Below are 23,842 nucleotides of genomic sequence, written 5' to 3' on the forward strand. Positions count from 1 at the left end.
GAACAGTGTGGCTTGTTTGTTCGGGATACCATAGTATTTTGTTGTTGCAAAATGGTCAGGCTTTATCCTTTTATTGTTGTTTTTATAAATACAACTTTTGTTTATTAGTGGAGAACGATGGTAATGTTTACCTGGGGGTAAGGCAGGGAATACCTAGGTTTCGGAAAGAGTGGCTCTTTCTGTTATGATTATTAAAATGTTTAACTACATATCCAGTAGGTTCCGAATGAATGGGCTATTTCGTGTCGGACCATAATAAATGTGATTTAAATATTGCCAATTGCTAGATTGGACTATGTTGTGTTGATAGAAATATTGGGATTTACCAAGTCTTGAATGGAATCGGATGCCAATTTCGCTTTTCATGAGCTTCATGAATATTCAAAATTTTCAGCCTTTGTGGGGTAGGTACCAGAAGGAGTGGACCGATATATCCCATCTTCACAACGGATCTTTTGTTAGTGGAAATAATGGGATGTGTGAAATATAAAGAGAACCTGATGCTTATTTCGGCTTTTATAAACGTTTTGGTTATCCAAAACTTTGACCCTTTGTGGGGAAGGTACTAGAAGAAATGGTGCGATCTCTACCGTTTTTTTTATGAGATCCTGTGTTGATAGAAATATTTAGATGTGCCAAGTCTAAATGGAATCCGATGTTAATTTCCCGTTTTATGAGCTTAATGGATATTCAAAATGTTGACTCTTTTTGGGGGAGGTACCAGAAGGTGTGGACCGATATTGTCCATTTTCGCACCAGACCTAGCACTGACGCAAATTTTAGGTTTTGCAAAGTTGGAGCAAAATAGGATTATGGTTTCTTTTTCTGTGCAAAAAATATATATTTTTTGAAAATTTCGACCATTTATGGGGGGAGTTGCCGGAAGAAGTGGGCCGATATATTCCATCTTAATACCAAACCCTCGGTTAATATAAATATTGGGATGTGTGAAATTTGAAGACAATCGGACTCTTACATCACTTTTTATGAGAGTTGTAATTATTCAAAATTTTGACCATTTGTGTGGGGAGGTACTTGATGTAGTGGACCGATATTGTCCATTTTCACACTTGACCTAGCACTGACGCAAATATTAAGATTTGCAAAGTTTGAGCAAAATCGGATTATCGTATCTCTTTCTGTGCAAAAAATATATTTTTTGAAAATTTCGACCTTTTGTGGGGAAGGTACCAGAAGCAGTGGGCCGATATTGTCTATCTCTGAACTCGATCTAAGTTTGACAAAAATATTGCGATGTACCATGTTTGGACCACATCGGATACTCCCTTCGAGAGTCAGACGGACGGACGGATGGACATCTCTAGATCGACTCCAAATGTTTTGAAACGGATTTGGTCCAAAGAGACCTAGGGTCTAAGACCGTTATTTCGACTAGGCACGTTTTGACCTATTCAATTGTATACACCCTCTGTAGCCATATGGCTGAGGGTATAAAAATAGACGACTCATGTATCGGCGTTTGGAAAATTTGAATCGCAAAATAACTTAAATAGACGGCGCAAGTAAGTATCCCCCAACTTCAACATTATTTTGAAAATGGTCGCATTAAGATTTCTTGGAATCCTTGCAGTTTAGGTATAAGCTGTCTTTGGCAATATTGCAGATAACAATACGAGGTTTCATTTGGTTAGAAATGTAAATCCTCAAGCGCGACAAAGGGGTCTATTTTGGTCCTTTTTCCAAAATATAGTTAAAACATCCTTAAAACGGGATTTTAGCAAATCAATATATCCTAAAAAATTATTTGTCATAAAATTCTACTATAGGCCTGAGAAGACTTCAATAGTCTAAATCTTAACTAGACGCCAAGAAATAATGTATATTTAAAGCAAATTTTAGGGCTAAAGTCACACTTTATGTGAATTTTTGCAAAATTCTCCCACAAGGGATCCTTTCAGAAGGATAAGTCCAAAGAAAAAATTATTCTTCATCAAATTTCACAATAAGTCACCATAGGAGAGAAATCCCGATTTCCATTGTATATTTAGAAAATATTGGATACAAGCTAGAAATATTAGCATCAAAAGAAAAAAAATAATCATACCGTCAGCCATATGGCGATCATTTGATACGGCCAGAACGTGCCTCATCGAAATAACGGTTTTAGATCCCAGGTCTCTATGGACCAAATCCGTTTCAGGACATTTGGAGTCGCTCTAGCGATGTTAGTCCGTTCGACCGTCTGTTTGGTTGGCTGGTACGCACGATAACTCTCGAAGGGTGTATCCGATTTGATCCAAAGTCGGTACATCGTAATATTATTGTCAAACTTAGATCGAGTTCGCAGATGGACAATATCGGTCCACTCCTTCTGGTCCACCTCCCACACAAAATATCAATATTTTCAAAGAAAATAATTTAATGCACAGAAAGAGAAAGAATAATCCGACTTTGCTCTAACTTTGCGAATCCTAATATTTTCATCAGTGCTAGGTCAGGTGCGAAATGGACAATATCGGTCGACTCCATCAAGTACCTCCCCCACAAACGGTCAAAATTTTTAATAAGTACAACTCTTATAAAATGTGATTTAAGAATCCGATTGTCTTAAAAATTCACACATCCCAATTTTTTGCCAACCCAAGGTTTGGTGTAAAGATGGAATGTATCGGTCTACTCCTTCTGGTACCTCCCACACGAAATGCCAAAATTTTCAAAGAAAATAATTTATTGCGCAGAAAGTGAAATGATAATCCGATTTTTCTCCAACTTTGCGAATCGTAATATTTTCATCAGTGCTAGGTCAGGTGCGAAAATGGACAATATCAGTCCACCCCATCATGTATCTCCCCCACAAAGGGTCAAAATTTTGAATATCCATGAAACTCATAAAACGCGTAATTAACATCCGATTCCATTCAGACGTGGTGCGTCTCAATATTTCTATCAACACAAGATCTGTTATAAAGATGGTAGAGGTCGGACCATTCCTTTTGGTACCTCCCCCACAAAGGGTCGAAGTTTTGAGTTACCAAAACGATCATAAAATCTGAAATGAGCATCGGGTTTTCTTCAAATTACACACATCACAATATTTTTATTAACTCAAGGTCTGGTGTGGAAATGGTATATATCGGTCCACTCCTTTTGGTACCCCCACAAAAGGGCCAACATTTTGAATATCCATGCGTATTCACAAGATCTGTTGTGACGATGATATATATGGGCGAATCAGAAACCTGAAATGAATATGGAATTTATAATTTCGCATAAAATTGGATATAAATGTTCGATTTCCTTCAAATTTTGCTCATACCAATATTTTTATCTGTATTAGATGAAGTTTGAAAATGGAATACTTCGGTCCGCTATATCTGTTACCTTACGCATATTTCCATATTTTCCAAAATTTTGCACATATTTTATATAAAGTATGGGAAGTAGTCGATATAGCCCAAATTTGGCACGTTCTAATATTTATTTCAGTTTTAGGTTAGATACGAATTAGCCAACTTCGGAACTTCTGACCCTGCCCCATAAAGGGTCAACAGTTGGAACAGTTATAACTCAAGGCTGGGGGTATACATCTGTCGGCAAAACTGGCTGATACTATTTTATTTGTTTTCACGAACCTAGATATAAAGTTTCCAAAATAACAATCCAATATTTGTCGGAAAATTCATTTTTTTCAGTTTTTTTTTTTTTTTTTTTTTTAAAAAAATTGGACCGCTTTTAAAGAACTTATTAACTCCTCATAAAAAAATTAAAAAAAAACTACGCCAATGCCTGCTATCAATTGTGTAATAAAATCTCTTCGAATATGAATGATTTTTTTTACTTGAGACATGGTATCCGTCCCCCTTTTGACAGCCAACCACAAGTCATTGAGTGTTGAGACTGGTTTCTCGTAATTTGTTTATTTGTTATGACATGCCTCCGCCGCTATTGAAGTCGTTAGCGTCATTGCCATTAACATCATTGGCAGAACATTTAATCGCAATAGATTTTGAATTATTCCCCTTCTTGAGTCATAATCTCATGATGGCAACACGTGCTACGATGACTTAGACAACCCACGTACTAATGTAAGAATCACACATTCACTGCGATCTTGTGATTGGTTTCAATATTTTAAGAACTCTTGATTATTTGAAGAAAACTTTCACAGGTCTTCTAGACGTAGAAAATATTCTAAACGTTACCTTAAATCCAAAGAAGACGTAATCTTCCCAAAGATGTTCCAAATGGAACAGAAAACCAAATAGCCTTCTATTCACGGAAGAGCTTTCAAAGACCTTTTTTTTATACAGAAGACCTTCCTTAGGGTTTATATAGTGATAAGACTTTCGTGGAGTCTTGTATAGACAGAAGATCTAGGATATTCTATAGGTTAGGTTCTTCAGTAAACGGAAACAGTCCAAGGGCTTCATTTAGATTGAAGATTAAAAACAACTCTTCTATTGGTAGATTTCCGAAGAATTTTCTACAAATAGAAGACCTTCCAAAGGTCTTTCCTCTACGGAACATTTTTTTATAAAAGACCTCTAGAGGGCTATTGAAAGGTCCTCTGCTGTTAGAAGATCCTTTTGATGTCTTCTGGAAGAAATCTGTCTTTGAAAGATTGCTGGCAGATCTCTTGTCTGTAAAAGGTCCTTTAAAAATCATGTGTCTTAAGAAGATTCTTTCTATGAACAAATGAGGTTTTGAAAATTTTCTGAATGGAAGAGCTCTTAGAATGGTCTTATGTTTATAAAAGACCTGCCACAAAACCTGCTGTCTATAGAAGACCTGCCACACCGTTTATGCTTTTAGAGAATCCTCTTTTTAGTCTATAAAGCATCCTTCGAGCCCTCTGTCCAATAAATTGGAACTTCTCTTTAAAAACTAATTTTTATAGGAAAACCTCTGGAAGATCTGTCTCGGAAGAAGACATTCGGAACATTTTTGTTTTGTTTGGAAGGTCATAAGTAGGCTTTTCAAAAATATTTTGTTAAGATAAGATCTTTCAAAGGTCTTTTTTTTTGGTCATGTCATATGGGTGGCTCTTGTACAGGGCTTCTCACTATTGAAGACCTGCAGTGGGGTTCTTTCTAAGGATCTTCTATCTATAGAAGACTACAGAAGATTTGTTGGATTGAGTTTCATTCTATAGAAGAACTTCCTTCTGTATAGAATATATGTCGGAGGTCTTTTATCTAAAGAAGACCTGTCAAAGGACATTTTTATACCCTCAGCCATATGGCTACAGAGGGTATACATCATTTGATACGGTCAAAACGTGCCTAGGAGAAATAACGGTTTTAGACCCTAGTTGTCTTTGGACTAAATTTTTTGGAGTCGATGTTCATCCTTCGGTCTGTCTGTCTGGCTGGCTGGTGCGAACGATAACTCTCGAAGGGAGTATCCGATTTGGTCCAAATCGTAATATTTTTGTCAAACTTAGATCGAGTTCAGAGCACTGGTACTCCTTCTGGTACCTCCCCCATAAAAAGTAAAATTTTTCAAAAAATATATTTTTTGCACAAAAAGAGAAAGGATAATCCAGTTTTGATCTAACTTTGCAAATCCTAATATTTGTGTCAGTGCTACGTCAGGTGCGAAAATGGACAATAACGGTCCACTTCATCAAGTACCTCCCCCACAACCGGTCAAAAGTTTGAATAATTACAACTCTTATAAAATGTGATGTAAGAGTCCGATTGTCTTCAAATTTCACACATCCCAATATTTATATTAACCTAAGGTCTGATGTTAAAATGGAATATATCGGTCCAATCCTACTTGTACCTCCCCCACAAATGGTCGAAAATTTCAAAAAATATATATTTTGCACAGAAAGAGAAAGGATAATCTGACTTTGCTCCAACTTTGTAAATCCTAATATTTGCGTCAGTGCTAGGTCAGGTGCAAAAATGGAAAATGTCGGTCTACTCCATCAAGTACCTCTCCCACAAAGGGTCAAAATTTTGAATAATTACAACTCTTATATAATGTGATTTAAAGATCCGATTATCCTAAAATTTCACACATCCCAATATTTTTATAAACCCAAGATCTGGTGCTAAGTTGGAATATATCGGTCCGCTACTTCTGGTACATCCCCCACAAAAGGACGAAATTTTCAAAACAATTTTTTTGCACTGAGAGAGAAAGGAAAACCGATTTTACTCCAACTTTGCAAATCCTAATATAAGCGCCAGTGCAACGTTAGGTGCGAAAATAGACAATATCGACTCACTCCATCAAGTACCTCCTCCTTCACAAACGGTCAACGTTTTGAATAATTACAACTCTTATAAAATTTGATGTAAGAGTCCGATTGTCTTCAAATTTCCACATCCCAATATTTTTATTAACCCAAGGTCTGGTACCAAGATGGAATACATCGGTCCACCGGTACCTTCCTCACAAAAGGGTCGAATTAAAAAAAAAACAAACCAAAAATATTTTCTGCACAGAAAGAGTAGCAATAATCTGAGTTTGCTCCATTTTTGCAAATCCTAATATTTGCGGCAGTTCTAGGTCAGGTGTGAGAGTGGACAATATCGGTCCACTTCATCAAGTACCTCCCCCACAAAGGGTCAAAATTTTCAATAGTTATGACCTTTGTAAAATGTAATTTAAGATTGGGATTGTCTTCAAATTTCACACATCCCAATATTTTTATCAACCCAAGATCTGGTGTTAAGATGGAATATATCGGTCCACTCCTTCTGCTACCTCCACCACAAAAGGTCGAAATTTTGAAGACAAAAAATCGGCCCATTACTTCAGAATCTACTGCATACAAGGTCAACAATTTGAATAATCATAACAAAAGTCAAAATATATTTTAATAATCGAACACATACATCTGTCGGCAGAACCGAGAGATACTTTTTAACTTGTTTTTAGTATTTTTTGGGTACATTTTTAATAGGAATACCCAAAAACAGTGCTCTATCTAATCACTCGTATCAAGAGCAATTCTCCTTATACTGCAAGTTTCTTTCGCTCCAAGTTCTACTCTCCCGCACGAAATCAATCAAAAAAATCGAGTATACTATACTCTAGTTTTAGACATCTCAATTTATATTTAACATCGTAGCACAAAGTGTTTGCCACTGGCCCATGTCACGTCAAAGTCCGTGTAGTACTAATGTTTCCATCCTAAATTCAGAGTTTTGAGGGTTTTAAAAACCTCTTATAATCGTTTTGTTATTTGGGATTGTTAAAAGGCAAAATATGTCTTGTAAAAATTAAATTCGGTCGGACCAAGTTTTTGATACCTTCACCATTAAGATCTGAAAATATATATCTTTCCGGCCCAGTTTGGCTATTTGTTAATATTCAAAATAATACAAATTCTCCGTTTTTGGTCGCTTATAGTTGGGACCGAGGGTCGCCCAGTTGTCTGATACTATGTAACATGCTTCCTCAGGGCTTTTCAATAGATTAAAATTTTTCAATCTCTCCAAAAAACGTTACGGAATTCAATTTATAATCTCGTTTTTTTTTTTTTTTTGATTATTCAATAATCTTTCTATCTATCTTCAAATTGTTAGTTTTGTTGTTGCCGGTGTTACGCTGGAGGGCCAGTAGTTGTAGATTAAATGCATTCATGTTTTTTATTGTTGTTTTCGTTTTTTCTGATCTCCCAACAAAAACTTTTCAAGCATTTTCCTTCAACTGCATTCATTATCACCATTTCCATTCGGCATTTACATTTCAGTTGGTTGGTCGGTCAATTGCCTTCTGACGAAAATAAGAAGAAATAAAAACGCGTTTTAGGGCGTGCGTGGGAATTTTACTTCTACATTTCGACTTTAAATCATCCGGAAAGATAATGAATATTTAATTTTGAAACCAAAAAAAAAAATCCCCGAAAAAAATACATAATTTTGAAATATATTTTTGAAAAAAAAAAAAAGAAGTTGATTAACTGTGATAAATCCAACTCCCCGCCTAGGCAAAACACTTGAAAAATGTCCCGTGACGCATTTGAAGTTTGAAAAAAAAAACAGGTCTACAAGTCTACACTTGAAGAGAGTGGGAGAGAAAGAGAGTGTTTGCGGTGGTCAATCGAATTAACCTAACATCGGCCAAGAAAACATCGTCGTCGTCGCCGCCGTCTGTGTGTCGAATAGCAAAAACATGAATAATTTAATAAATTTTGATAATACAAATCGAAAATTTAATCGTTATTATGCAGCAGCAGCAGCGGTGGCGACGCCAGCGTCTCTGCCTCCACCACCCCACCATGGCATGTGCTATAGTAAGTGATATCTTGTGATTAGCTTGGTTGTTTACTTGTCTATGGCTGAGATTTGTTTGTTGTTGTTTTTGGAGAGATTTTGAATGAAATTAAAACAAAAGAAATAACAAAAAACACTTTAAACCGGAACGAGATTAAAAACTTCCCCATTAAAAACCCCCTCAAGAATATCAGTAGTGGTCAGAGAAGTAGCAGCCAGCCGTTGCAGCATCTGCTGCTGCCGCTGGCATCACAGCCTCAACCGTCACCGATAAAAACAAATTATAAAACAATATTCATTTAAATAACAATAACAACCAGAAACAAAGAATTAAAAACTTTCAAATTTGGGTCAGGCTGCCAAGTTGATTTTTCTTATTCTTCTTCGTCTTTTCTTTAAAGTATTTGAATGAATGAGCCGAGCCGAGCCAAGTCGTTTGGATGTTTTGTTTGTTTTGTTTGTTTTTTTTGGGGGTTCTCTCTCTCTCTCTTTATTGTGGCTGCCGAAAAGTGTGACGTTTAGTTTAATTTGAGAATTTGGCAAATAAATCAAAAAAGGGAACCTGATTCGTACTACCTGGTGCAAACAAAGAAAGGTGCTGTGGATGTCCTTGGAGTAGGGGGTCGGGAATCTTTTGATATAAGAACTAATTCAAATAATGCAGTAACAGTTCCTTGGAATTTCTCGGACCAAAAAAATAAATTGTTGTTAGTATTACATATTTTTTCTTTTCCGAAGCAATGTGTCAATATTGAAAATTTCGTAACGGACCTAAATAAATGTTATATAAATATTGCGACGAGCCAGGTTTCTTGTTTCGCAAGTTATGACGGAAAATAGAATTGAAAATGTTTACCCTTTGTGGGTGAGGTACCAGAAGGGGTTCGCCGATATATATCATATTCACAACAGATCTTGTGTTAGCAAATATATTTGGTTGCGTGACATTTGCGTTTTGTTTGTTAGAATCTTGAAACCTATGTGGGGAGGCACCAGAAGAAATGATCCGATCTCTACCATATTTATACCAGATCTTGTGTTGATGAAAATATTACCAGGTCTGAATGAAATCTGAGGTTAGCTTCGTGTTTTATGAGCTTCATGGGTTTGAAAATTTTGATCCTTTGTGGGGGAGGTACCGGAAGGAATGGCCCGATCTCATCTATATTTGTAACAGATCTTGTGCTAATGGAAATATTAAAATGTGCCAAGTCTGAATGGAATTGTATATTTATTTCGTGTTTTATGAGCTTCATAGATATTCAAAATTTGAACCCCTTGTGGGGGAGGTACCAACAGGAGTCGCCTGATATATTTCATCTACACACCAGATTATGTGTTGAAATATTGGGTTGTGTGAGATTTGAAAAGAATCGGATGCTTATTTCACAAATTATAAGAGATAAAATTATTCAAAATTTTGACCCTTTGTGGGGGAGGTACCAGAAGGAGTGAACCGACATATTCCATCTTCAGACCTCATCTTTTATTAGTGGAGATATTGGGATGTGCGTAAATTGAAGAGAATTGGATTCGGATATTTAACTTTTTCATCAAATAGTCTTTAAAATCTTGCATTTTGAAGTTTAGCGAGGTGGTTATTTGTCCATTGCAAAATGGACCCACATTCAATTTTTTTGCCCACAACTATTTCAAAGTCTTTATGTGTTAACCTTAGAAACTAAGAGTGACCTCAATATCAAATTTCGGGATTTCAGCTCTATAATTTTGCCAATTAGCACCAAATTTTGTACCATATAGTACAATTATGGTACACATTTTCAAAACCAGTTACTTCTCTCAACCAGAGACCCCAACAGTGACATCCATATCAAATTTGAGGATTCCATCCCTATCCCTTCACTCAATATCAAATGTAGTACTATTTACTACTTTTCGTACAATTATAGTTTACACTTTCCAATAAAACTCCCACATCTCGATCCCAGATACCAACAGAGACCTCAATATCAAAATATCGGAATTCCATCTCTATTCCTTCACCCTATACGAAAATTAGTACTATTTATCACTTTTCGTACAATTATAGTGCACATTTCCAAACCACTGCCAAATCTCAAACACAGATACCAACATAGACCTTAATATCAAAATATGGGAATTCTATCTATATTCCTTCACCCAATACCAAAAGTAGTACTATTTAGTACTTTTCGCACAATTATGGTATACATTTCCAAAACCTTCATATTTAAACTTAAGATACCAAAATGGACCTCAAAATCAAATTCCTGCTATATTCCTTCACCCATCACCCAACTTAGTACCATTAAGTACTTTTCGTACAAATATAGGACACATTTCCGAAACCACTTCCATATCTTAATTCTAGTTACCAACATAGACCTCAATATCAATATCACCCAATACCAAATTTAGTATTTTTAGTAAAATTATAGTACTCATTTCCAAGAAACACCTCCACATCGCAATCCCAGATACCAACAGTTACGTCCATATCAAATTTCTGGATTTCAGCTCCATTCCTTCACACAATACCATAAATTTAGCAATATTCAGTACTTTTCGTATAATTATAGTACACATTTCCAAAGACACCTCCATTTCTCAATTCCAGATTCAACAGAGACCTCAATATCAAATTTCGGGATTTCAGCTCTATCCCTTCACCCAGAACCAAAATTAGTAGTATTTAGAATTTTTCGTACAATTAAAGAACAAATTTTTAAAACACCTTCACATCTCAATCCCAGATACCAACAAAGATCTCAATATCCAATTTCGGGATTCTAAACCAAATTTAGTACTTTCCGTACACATTTCCAAAAACACCTCCATATCATCACCACAGATACCAACAGTGACATCTATATCAAATTTTTCAGATTTCAGATCTATTCCTTCACCCAATACCAAATTTAGTACCATTAAAATTTTTTCATACAAACATAGTACACATATCCGAAACCGCCTCCTATGTCCATTCTACACATAAAGTACTTTTCGTAAAAATTTTGGACGCATTTCCAAAAAAAAAAAGCAAGTAAAAAAGCTGTAAGTTCGGCCGGACCGAACTTTTAATACCCTCCACCAATTGGTACAAATTTGGCAATTTCCAAAAAATAAAATCCGTTAAAAATTCTGTTAAAATCTTAAAAATACCGAATGCTTATACGACGACGTGGGCCTGCATAGGCAACTTTTGTCATAAGTTATTACAATATTTAAATGCGAAACTTGAAGAAAAATCTGTTTATAATGTAGCTAAAATCATCAAAATACCGAATATGGGGGCTATACGAAGACGTGGACCTGCACAAACAATTTTCTGGCATGGGCTGAAGTATCCATTACGAACTTCACATGCGAAATTTGAAACAATCCCGGTAAATAATGTCGCTAAAATCATCAAAATACCGAATATCGGGGGGTACGGTATATGGGGGCTATATGAAGACGTGGACCTACATGGCTCATTTTTTGACTTAGGATATAGTATCTATTACGAACTTCAAATACCAAATTTGAAACGATTCTGGTAAACAATGTCGCTAAATTCATCAAAATACCGAATATCGGGGGTACCGTTATATGGGGGCTACACGAAGACGTGGATCTGCACAGATAATTTACTGTCTTAGGCTGTAGTATCCATTACGAACTTTAAATGTCAAGTTTGAAACAATTCCGGGGAATAATGTCGCTAAAATCATAAAAAACCGAATATCGGGAGGTACCGTTATATGGGGGCTATATGATAACTTGGACCTACATGGCCCATTTACGAACTTAACCTGCCTATGGCATGTGTGCAAAATTTGAGCCTTCTACCTCAATTTGTTCGAAAGATAGCGTGATTACAACAGATAGACAGACGAACAGACAGACGGACATGGCTTAATCGTCTTAGAATTTTATGCTGATCAAGAATATATATACTTTGTTGGGTCTGACATGAGTATTTCGAGGAGTTACAAATGGAATGACCAAATTAATATACCCTCCATAGTATGGTGGAGGGTATAAAAAAAACAACGAATCTTTAACATAAATACTATAAGCAAATCAAAAAATTCAAAGTTTATCTCTACCCCTTTACTCAATACCAAATTTAGTACCACTTGGTACTTTTCGTACTATTATAGTACACTTTTCGAAAAAAAAAACGTCTCCACAACTCAATTCTATATACAAACAGAGACCTCAATATCAAATTTTAGGATTTCAGCTCCATTCCCTAACCCACCACCCAATTTAGTACAATTAAGTACTTTTTGTACAAAAATAGTACAAATTTCCAAATTACCGCCAAATCTCAAATATAGATACTATCAGCAATCTAAATATCAAAGATTAGAAATGTATCTCCGAAAACCCGATCTCATCTCAATCCCAAATACAATCAGAGATCTCAATATAAAATTGGAAGATTCCAGCCCTATCCCTTCACCCAATACCGAATTTAGTACCATTCATGTACTTTTTCTACAAAATATAGGTCGCATTTCCAAACCACCGCCATATCTCCAACACAGATACTGTCAGCAATCTAAAAATCAAACTTTAATCTTTGATATCCATCTCTTCTCCCCATACCGGAAATGGTACCATTCAATACTATTTATACAATTATAGTACACATTTCCGAAACCACTTCCATATAACCAGGCTACAAATGAACAGCGACCCTAATACCAAATTTTAGATTTCAAGCACTATTTGTTCACCCAATGCCATATTGTACCAAATATGGTACTATTTAGTACTTTTCCCGCAGTTGTAGTACACATTTGAAAAATCAGCCCTTTTATCAAAAATCTACCACTAACAGAGCCCCAATATAAAATTTTAAAAATGTCAGTTTTATTCGTCCATCCAAAACGAAAACTTAGTACTATTTAGTACAGATCTTACACTTGGTACTCATTTCCAAAAACAACACCTTCATATATCAAACTTACTTTCACTCCTTGATTCTCATACCAAATTTCAAACTTTTAGCTTAGTACATTTTAGAAGCTTAGTACAATTCCAGGACATTTCGTAACCTTAAAGTTCGAATTTCCAAAAACCCTCTCGTACATCTATCTTGAACTCCATCAGTGACTCTGATTCCAAATTTCAATTTCAATTCCAATCCAGCTCATTCCGTTCGGCCAATACAATGTATTAAATTTTTAGTACATTTTAGTACTTTTCGTGCCCTTTTAGTACGGATTTCCAAAAACCCAGGCACTTCCGTTTATTCTTTTTTATACCCTCCACCATAGCATGGAGGGTATATTGAATTTGTCATTCCGTTTGTAACACCTCGAAATATACATTTTAGACCCTACAAAGAGTATATATTCTTGAGAAGCATAAAATTCTATGTCGATTTAGCTATGTCCGTCCGTCTGTTCGTCTATCCGTCTGTGGAAATCACTCTAGCTTCCGAACGAATTGAAGTAGATTGATAAAATTTTACTCAAATATATATTATGTCTGCAGGACTTTTGGCATTGAAAATGGGCCATGTAGGTCCACGTTTTGGTATAGCCCCCCATACAACGGTACCTCCCGATATTCGGTATTTTGATGATTTTTGCGACATTATTCAACGGAATTCTTTCAAATTTTGTATTTGATGTTCGTAGTGGATACTACAGCCTATGATAGAAAATTATCTTTACAGGTCCACGTCTTCGTATAGCCCCCATACAACGGTACCTCCCGATATTCGGTATTTTGATGATTTTTGCGACATTATTCAACGGAATTCTTTCAAATTTGGTATTTGATGTTCGTAATGGATACTACAGCCTATGGCAGAAAATTGTCTGTACAGGTCCACGTCTTCGTATAGCCCCCATACAACGGTACCTCCCGATATTCGGTATTTTGATGATTTTTGCGACAATATACATCGGAATTGTTTCAAATTTGGTATTTGAAGTTCGCAATGTATGCTAAAGCCTAAGACAGAAAATTGTCTGTACAGGTCCATGTCTTCGTATAGCCCCCATACAACGGTACCTCCCGATATTCGGTATTTTGATGATTTTTGCGACATTATTCAACGGAATTCTTTCAAATTTGGTATTTGATGTTCGTAATGGATACTACAGCCTATGGCCCCCATATAACAGCCCCCATATAACAGTACCCCCCGATATTCGGTATTTTGATCATTTTAGCGATATTTTTCACCGGAATTGTTTCAAATTTGGTATTCGAAGTTCGTAATGGATACTGCAGCCTATGACAGAAAATTGTCTGCGCAGGTTCATGTCTTCTTACTTGTTTAACTTTACTTTCATAATCTTCTGGGGTTTTCCTGTACCTAAAGAAGAAAATATTGAAATTTGTCTCATTATGCTAGAGGCCCCATCGATAATGGCCTATTATACTCCAAAATTTTAATAACAAACAAAAATTAATTTTTTGTCTAATCAGGTAATATATTGCAGTAGATTAATAATACGATTTTCTTCTCAGGTTCTACACTTTGTGTACGAGTATATATATGACAAATATCAAACAAATCTTGACGTCAATGGCGAATCTATGGGAGCCTCATATATTAACTAACTTTAAAAAACATTCTTTAATTTTTGTATTTTTTTAATCGAACACATCGATGACGTTAGTACTTCAGTTCAGTAGGGAAAATATTGTTTTCCTATTGGACTGACTCCCCAAAAAATCGAACCAGTTTTAGGCGGTTTAGTTTAAAATTAATTAAAGTAAAATAATAATAATATATAGGAGTAGCAATATGTGAACTATTTCTATCGAAAAAAGACAAAATGTAGAACATTTGGACAACAGATATGACGTATTATCTGCAACACTCCATCGCGTCAAAGCAAGGAGTGTGTGAGATAAGTTCGTCATTATCACGAGTTTTTGGGCACGTAGGGAACATCTGTTTTGAGCCAAAGTCTTATTGGCAATAATTATTCTTTAGATATTTTTTATTTTTCGGGGGAGAGGGAAATAAATGAAAGACTGAGAGAGGGTGATCTTTTCTCTTTCCATAATTTTCTATTTTAAAAGGACCATAGATATTTTACTGAAGTTTTTCTGTCAATAGGATTCCTGTAGTAGGTCTTCTTTTTGATTCAGAATTAAAGTTTTCCATTTTTTTGACAGAATAATAGGAAATGTTTATCTTTTACACCAAAATATCTTCAAAATTTTTAATTTTGAAGTTTGCGGAGAGGGATATTTGTAAAACCATTGCACAATGGGTCCACATCTAATTTTTTCTGTTTAAAACTATTTCAACGTCTCCATATGTAAACCCGTAGAAACCAACAGTGGCCTCAATATCAAATTTCAGAATTTTATCTCTATCCCTTCACCCAAAACCAATTTTACTAACATTTATTACGCATATCCAAAACAATCTACAACACTAGCAGTAAGTCAAAATTAGTACCATTTACTACTTTTTGAACAATTATAGTACGCATTTGCAAAACCGCTATCAGATTTCAACACCAGAAACCAACAGAGATCTGAGTATCAAAGTTCGCGATTCCAGCTCTATACATTTACTAAGTACTAAATTTAGTAACATTTAGTACTTTTTGTACAATTATAGAACATATTTCCAAAACCACCTCCATATATTCACTACAGACACCAACAGTGATATCTATATCAACTTTCAGGATAGTAGTACACATTTCAAAAACCACGTTCATATCTCTATTCCAGATACCAACGTAGACCTCAATATCAAATTTAAGGACTCCAGCCCTATACCTTCACTCAATACCGAATTTGGAACAATTATAATTCTTATAAAATGTGATGTAAAAGTTGGATTGTCTTCAACTTACACACAGGGTGAAGATGGAATATATTGGTCCACTCCTTCTGGTACCTCCCCCACAAGGGGTTAACATTTTGAACAACCAAAACGATCATAAAATCCGAAAGAAGCATCCGGTTCTCTTCTAATTGCAGACATCACAACATTTTTATTAGCTCTAGGTCTGGTGTGAAGAATGGATATATCGGTCCACTCCTTCTGGTACCTCCCCACAAAGGAGCAAAATTTGGAATATCCCTGAAGCTCAAAAAAATAAGATGCGATTCCATTCAGACTTGATACATCTCAATATTGCCATCAGCACAAGATCTGTTATAAAAATGGTAGAGATCGGACAATTCCTTCTGGTACCTACCTCACAAAATGTGACGCAAGAGTCCGATTGCACACATTACAATATTGGCACATCTGAATATTGCTAACAACATAAGATGTGTTATAAAGATTGTGGAGATCGGACCATTCCCCCTGGTTCCTCCCCCACTAAGGGTCAAAGTTTTGAAAAACCAAAACGATTTCAAAATCCGAACTAAGCATCCGAATCTCTTTATATTTCACCCATCCCATTATTTCTACTAACACAAGATCTGCTGTGAAGATGGGATATACCGGTCCACTCCTTCTGGTACTTCCCCCACAAAAGATCAACATTTGGAATAATTTTAACTCTTACAAAATGTGATGTAAGGTCCGATTGTCTTCAAATTGCACACATCACAATATTTTTAATAATCCAAAGTGGTGGTGAGAAGATGGAACATATCGGTCGACTCCTTCTGGATGAAAATTTTGAACATTCATGAAGCTCATAAAACACGAAATTAACATTCGATTCCATTCAAACTTGTCATATCTCAACACTAGATCTGTTGTAAAGACGTTGGATATGTAACCACTCCTTCTGGTTCCTACCCCACAAAGGTTCTAAGTTTGGAATAACCAAAACGATGTTAAAATCCGAAATAAGCATCTGGTTCTCTTCATATTTCACACATCCAATTAGTTCTACTAATACAAGTTCTGCTGTGAAGATGGAATATATTGACCCACTCCTCCTGGGGTGAAAGGGTCAAAATTTTGAATATCCATGAAGCTCATAAAGTGCGAAATTAACATCCGATTCCATTTTTTGGTATATCTCAATATTTTCATCAGCACAAGATCTTTTATAAAGATGATGGAGATCGGACCATTTCTTCTGATACCTCCCCCAAAATAGGGTTCAAGTATTTGGAAAACAAATGTATGATTTCGCATAAAATTCGAATTTTTCGCAATTTTGCCCATACCAATATTTTTATCTGTATGAGATGAAGTATGAAAATGGAATAGTTCTGTCGACTATATCTGGTACCTCACGCACATGTTAACATTTTCTGGAAATTATCACATATCTCATACAAAGTGAAGGAAGTAGTCGAATAGTCGAGTCCAAATCTGGCACAACGCAATATTTACATCATATTTATTTAGAACCGATACGAAACGGACAATATTGACCCATTGCTTCGAAACCTACTCCATAGAGGGCCAAACATAATAACAGAAGTCAAAATATATTTACATCATTGCATATATAGATTTAGCGCCTAATAGTATGCTACAAAAATGTTTAAGATAATCAGGGAAAATAGCTGTAAGACACAACTACATATCAAGTTTCACATTCAACCAATAAGAGTACAAAAGTACAATTTAGTACCTTTTTAGAAGAGCTTTCCAAAATCTCAGCCGTATTTGAATCCTTGATTTATTTGTGAAATTTTGAGATTATTATTTTTTTCTTGTTACCATTTCAGGTCGTGGCAATTGGGCCGATGATATTGGATTTGATTTAAATGCCGAATTTAATAGCAATTCATATTTGAACAAGTAAGTCATCAAATTGCATTTTAATTTCGATTCGAAAAAAATTTAATATCAAAAACGAATAAAAAAAAAACGAAAATTAAGTTTTCATTTTCAATAATATTATTTCCCAATTTCCCTCTCTCTCTCTCTCTCTCTCTCTCTCTCTCTCACTTCCTCCTTCGCAGTGAGACTTTTATGTCATTCTCGTCGGGTCTGGCACCCGTTCTCAAGCAGGAACCCCAGACGGAACAATTGAAGATTAACAATTCGAAGAGTTCGTTGCACATTCCAGCTCCGATTAACACTGTAAATATACAGAAGCTTGATAAGCAGTCTCCAACGTCAAACAACAACAATGGATTCCTTGACACAACGGCCGCTGTAAGCCCAGCAAATGCTGCTGCTGGCGGCGTTGCAGTCACTGCTACGCCAGAAAAATCCAAGATTAATGGCAATATCGATTTGATTGATAAGCATTGTGGATGTGGTTCACCCCAAGGAGGTGGCGGAAACAGTCATCATCACCAACATCATCAACAACAGCAACAGCAGCAGTCTCAATCCCAAGTTGGGGACCAGCAGCAGCAGACATCTGCATCGGCCTCGGCGATCAAGGGTAACAATGAACAAGGTGAGTGCACTTGTTTGAATGAAAAAATAACTCACACTCACACACACAAAGCAACAAGAATAATCAGAACAACAAAAAACAACAATAAATGATAATTCTTTGATGAATGATTTATCAAATTTCGTTAATATTTTAAGAACAATAACAACAAAGAGAGGTGCAGGCACGTGTTGTTAAGTGTTTGGGGGTCGCATTTTGTCATTCTTTCAATAAATCTGGGGAAAATGATGTTTGTTTCAAGATTAGATGCTTCCCTGAAATGAAATTTTAAAGGGGGTGCCATTTTTGTTGTGAAGCGTTTCGAATAAGCACAATTTTTCCAAAAGCTGTACATTTTTTTAAATTAAAACTAAGATTTCCTGACCAGAAAAAATTGTGACATAGGGAATCTCAAAAGGGGTTTTATAGATCCTTTATGGAGAGGAAAGACTGTAGGAGAAATACTATTATACAGAGAGCATTTAATAAGATCTTCTTACAGAAGAAGAAAAAAAAAAAAAAACAAGAGAAGCAGAAAAAAATACCTTCCATTGTTGAGAAGTCTATCAAAAGGATTTATGGGGAGAGCGCAAGAGCTTTTAAAGCATTTTTGTGGAGAAAGGACTCTCGATAAAATTTCAATGGGGGAGAAGATCAACAAAAGCATCTTTGTAGAGAAAACTTTTTCTAAGTGAAGAGGAAACATTCGAAAGGTTTACTATGAAGAACCTTTCAAAGTCCTCTGAGGGGGAACAGACATTCGACATTCTTTTTTGGAGACAATATCGTCAAATGACTTCTATGGAGAGATATATGTCGTCTCTTTCATAGAGAAGGGGTCTTTGAAAAATCCTTCATGTACCACATACAGATACGACATTGAAAAGTCTTTTATGTATAGAGGGAGAGAGGCCCAAGAGAAAATTTTATGAGGGGAATATCTGCTACAGTTCTTTAACAACGAGACAGTATCTAGAGAGAACCTTCACATAGCTTCTCTGAAGACAATGCATTTAAAGACTAACATGGTCTGAATACCAAAGGGATATATTTTCCAGACAAATACTTGCTTTGGGTCTTCTTCATGTAAGGCTTTTTATTGGTCTTCTATAAATTGAGAAATTATTCAATTGTTTTGTATGAATGGTCCTCTCTAAATATAAGAGCTTTTAATGCTGGTCTAGTAGTAGCACATTTGCTTGTTATCTACTGGAATATAGTCCTTTCTGTAGGTCTCCTATATTTTTTGTAGGAATAAAAAGGAATTCTATAGATATACTGTAAGTCATCTATTTTCTGACCTTCCTTAAATGAAAAGAGAACCAATTTTCTGATCTTCTAGTAAAAAGATACCGGATGTTGACCTCTTCATGATATGCTATCTTTGGTTGTTTCTTTATAAATTTACTCTATACTAAAAGTCTTCTATGTATACAAGTCCCTCAAGATATGGGTTTATATAAAAAATACATTCCACTCACAAGTATGGCGCTCATTTGAATTCGAATAAAGATTAAAACTCGTTCGAAAGTCCGCTATGGTTAGACATTTACATATTTACATAATTTGTTTTAAAGTTTTTCGCTTATTGCCTTCGCCTTTATTCCCATTTCAGGTCGTCAACTTTTGACTGTCGTTGATACCAGCAAAATCGAACAATCTCCCTTGGGACGTTCGTCGGGCAACTCTGGCGCTCCAGCAGGGGCAACAACAGCTGCTGCCAATTCTGATGATTATAAGTAAGTTTGAGAAAACAAAAACAATAATTATAATAATAATAATAATAATAATAATAATAATAATAATAATAATAATAATAATAATAATAATAATATAATAATAATAATAATAATAATAATAATAATAATAATAATAATAATAATAATAATAATAATAATAATAATAATAATAATAATAATAATATAATAATAATAATAATAATAATAATAATAATAATAATAATAATAATAATAATAATAATAATAATAATAATAATAATAATAATAATAATAATAATAATATAATAATAATAATAATAATAATAATAATATAATAATAATAATAATAATAATAATAATAATAATAATAATAATAATAATAATAATAATAATAATATAATAATAATAATAATAATAATAATAATAATAATAATAATAATAATAATAATAATAATAATAATAATAATAATAATATAATAATAATAATAATAATAATAATAATAATAATAATAATAATAATAATAATAATAATAATAATAATAATAATAATAATAATAATAATAATAATAATAATAATAATAATAATAATAATAATAAGAATAATAATAATAATAAAAATAACAAAACAACAACAAAAATATTTAAAATATTTGGATGTGTAAAATTTGAAGATAGTTGGATACTATTTCGCTTTCTTTGACCGTTTTGTTATTCAAAATCTTTAGCGCTATGTGGGGGGAGGTACCAGAAGAAATAGTCCAGTCTCTGTCATACTTATAACTGATCTTGTGTTGATGGAAATATTGAGATATACCAAGTCTGAATGCAATCGGATGTTGATTCCCGTTTTATGAGCTTCATGGATATTCCACATTTTGGCCCTTTGTGGGGGAGGTACCAGAAGCAGAGGACCGATATATCCCATCTTCACAACAGATCTTGTGTTAGCAGAAAAAATGCGATGTGTAAAATATAAAGATAACCTGATGCTTATTTTGGATTTTATGATCGTTTTGGTTATTCAAAACTTCAACCCTTTGTGGGGGAGGTAGCAGGAGAAATGGTCCGATCTCTACCGGTTTTTAAACAGATCCTGTGTTGATAGAAATTTTCAGATGTGCCAAGTCTAAATGGAATCGGAATGTTAATTTTGCGTTTTATAAGCTTATAGATTATTCAAAATTTCGACCTTTTGTGGGGGAGGTACCAGAAGGAGTGGACGGATATGTTCCACCTTAGCACCAGATTTTGGGGTTATAAAAATATTCGGATGTGTGGAATTTGAAGACAATCGAACTCTTAAATCACATTTTATAAGAGTTATAATTATTCAAAATTTTGTCCCTTGTGGGGGAGGTACTTAATGGAGTGAACCGATATTGTCAATTTTCTCACATGACCTAGAACTGATGCAAATATTATGATTTGCAAAGTTGGAGCAAAATCTGATTATCTTTTCTCTTTTTGTACAGAAAATATATTTTTTGAATATTTCGACCTTTTGTTGGGGAGGTACCAGAAATGGTGGACCGATATTGCCCATCTCCAAATTCGATCTAAGTTTGACAAAAATATTACGATTTACCAAGGTTGAACCAAATCGGATACTCCTATCGAGAGTTATCGTGCGTACCAGCCTTCCAGACAGACGGACGGAAGGACACCGCTAGATCGACTCCAAATGTCCTGAAACGGATTTGATCAAAAGAGACTTAGGATCTAAAACCGTTATTTCAATGAGGTACGTTTTGGCCTATATATACCCTATATATACCCTCTCTAGCCATATGGCTGTGGGTATAAAAACCGAATTCCTATTAAATTTGAATGTCCCTTGAAAGACTTGGTAAGAAATCGAAAATTAAATAAGTAAAAAAAGAAATAAGTTCTGCCGGGCCGAACTTTTTATATCCTCCACTACTCGGAAGGAAATTGAAATTTAAAAAAAAATCCATCGAAAAATACCGCTGAAAATGAAAACTTATATATGGTGGCTATACGAAAACGTCGTGCTGGACAAGTAATTTTTTGACATAGGCTGCAGTAACGAATCCGAACTTCAAATACGAAATTCGAAATAATTCTGGTAAATACTGTCGCTAATTTCATCAAAATACCGAATAAAAGGAGGTACCGTTGTATGGGGGCTAAGACGTGGACCTACATAGACAATTTTCCGTCGTAGGTTGTAGTACCCATTACGAACTTCAAACACGAAATTGGACACAATTCTGGTGAATAATTTCTCGAAAATCCTGGAAATTCCGAATATCTTGGGGTAGCGTTATATGAGTGCTATACTAAAATCTTCCAGGGGGTAAAGCACTCGGCGTGAACTCCTTGTGTGGATTTTCAGACACTTTCATTGAAAAATGTGACAAAAATCATTAAAATATCGGATGTCTGGAGGTACTATTATATGGGTGACATACGATATGGTGGACCAATATAGCCCATCTTCGAACTTGACCTGCCTGCAAACAAAAGACAGATCAGTGCAAAATTTTAGCTTCCTATCTTTATTCGTATTGACTCTAGCGTCTACAACAGATGGACAACAGGGCTAAATCATCTTAGAATTTTATGATGACCAAGAATATATTTTCTTAGTTGGGTCTAAAATTATTATTTCGATGAGTTACAATCGGAATGACGAACTTAATATACCCTCCATACTATGTATGGTGGAGGGTATAAAAATGTCAATTTACTTCACCCCGTAAACAGTTGTAAAGACAAATAGTCCGATTTAAGTGAATTTAAACTTTTTGAAATAGTCGGAAAGTGTTACAGTTGAAGTTGAGGCTTAATCGGAGCCGGAAAGAATATATTGTTTTAATTCTGACTACGTTTAAAGCTATATACTTCGATCTCGAACCCATTATAAATAAAAAATTATTTTTTTTATTTATACTTTTTATATTTTTTATCTTCTTTCAGATTCCAATACATTTTGGCTGCTGCCACTTCGATTGCAACCAAAAACAATGAGGACACACTCACCTATTTGAATCAGGGGCAAAGTTATGAGATCAAATTGAAGAAGATCGGTGATCTATCTATGTATCGGGATAAAATTCTCAAGGTATGTAAAAAGCACAATAACAACCAATTTTCGCTAAAAATATGTAACGAAATATGTTGGGCTGGTAACAGCACCATGTGGCTGGCTGGTTGGCTAGCTGGTGTGGTCTAATATTCGTCATCGTCATGTGTGATATGTGTTGTAGTTGTTGTTTGAATATTTTAGTTAAACGCTAATAAATAAACTATAACTTTGGGTTTGAGATAGACGTGGTGTTGTTGTTTGATTTTTTATTTATTTATTATTTTTTTTAACCGAGTATCTGTCTGTTCGTCCGTCCACCTATCTATCAGCCTGTCTTGAGCTGTTGTTTTTTTTTTGTTTTGTTTACTTCGAACATTTCGCCAATTGTCTTAATTGCTTTTAATATATTTTAATTAGAAACAATTGCCAGTCTTGACACAAACAAACAAAACAAACAGACAAACACGCAACAATAATGCCAAACATAAAAATTATTCGAGACAATATTTGAGACAAGAACGACGTCAAACCTAGAGGCGAGCTAAACACAAGTAAGCAAAAGAAAAGAATATTTGATACAAAGAAAAAAATTGCAATAGAAAATAAATACACGTA

The 23,842-nt window shown here is 34.8% G+C and overlaps 1 protein-coding gene across 1 annotated transcript in view; it reads left to right on the plus strand.

Annotated features, from left to right (window-relative positions):
• LOC101897723 (upstream-binding protein 1) overlaps positions 1-23,842 on the plus strand; it is a 65,000-nt gene that overhangs the window by 22,452 nt on the left and 18,706 nt on the right. Inside the window, exons 4-7 of the mRNA XM_020038893.2 lie at positions 17,799-17,871; positions 18,036-18,481; positions 20,076-20,199; positions 23,119-23,263. Coding sequence (XP_019894452.1) covers positions 17,799-17,871; positions 18,036-18,481; positions 20,076-20,199; positions 23,119-23,263 — 788 coding nt within the window. The remainder of the gene's footprint in view (positions 1-17,798; positions 17,872-18,035; positions 18,482-20,075; positions 20,200-23,118; positions 23,264-23,842) is intronic.

This window comes from Musca domestica, unplaced genomic scaffold, assembly GCF_030504385.1.
Source record: "Musca domestica strain aabys unplaced genomic scaffold, Musca_domestica.polishedcontigs.V.1.1 48, whole genome shotgun sequence".
Classification (NCBI taxonomy): domain Eukaryota; kingdom Metazoa; phylum Arthropoda; class Insecta; order Diptera; family Muscidae; genus Musca; species Musca domestica.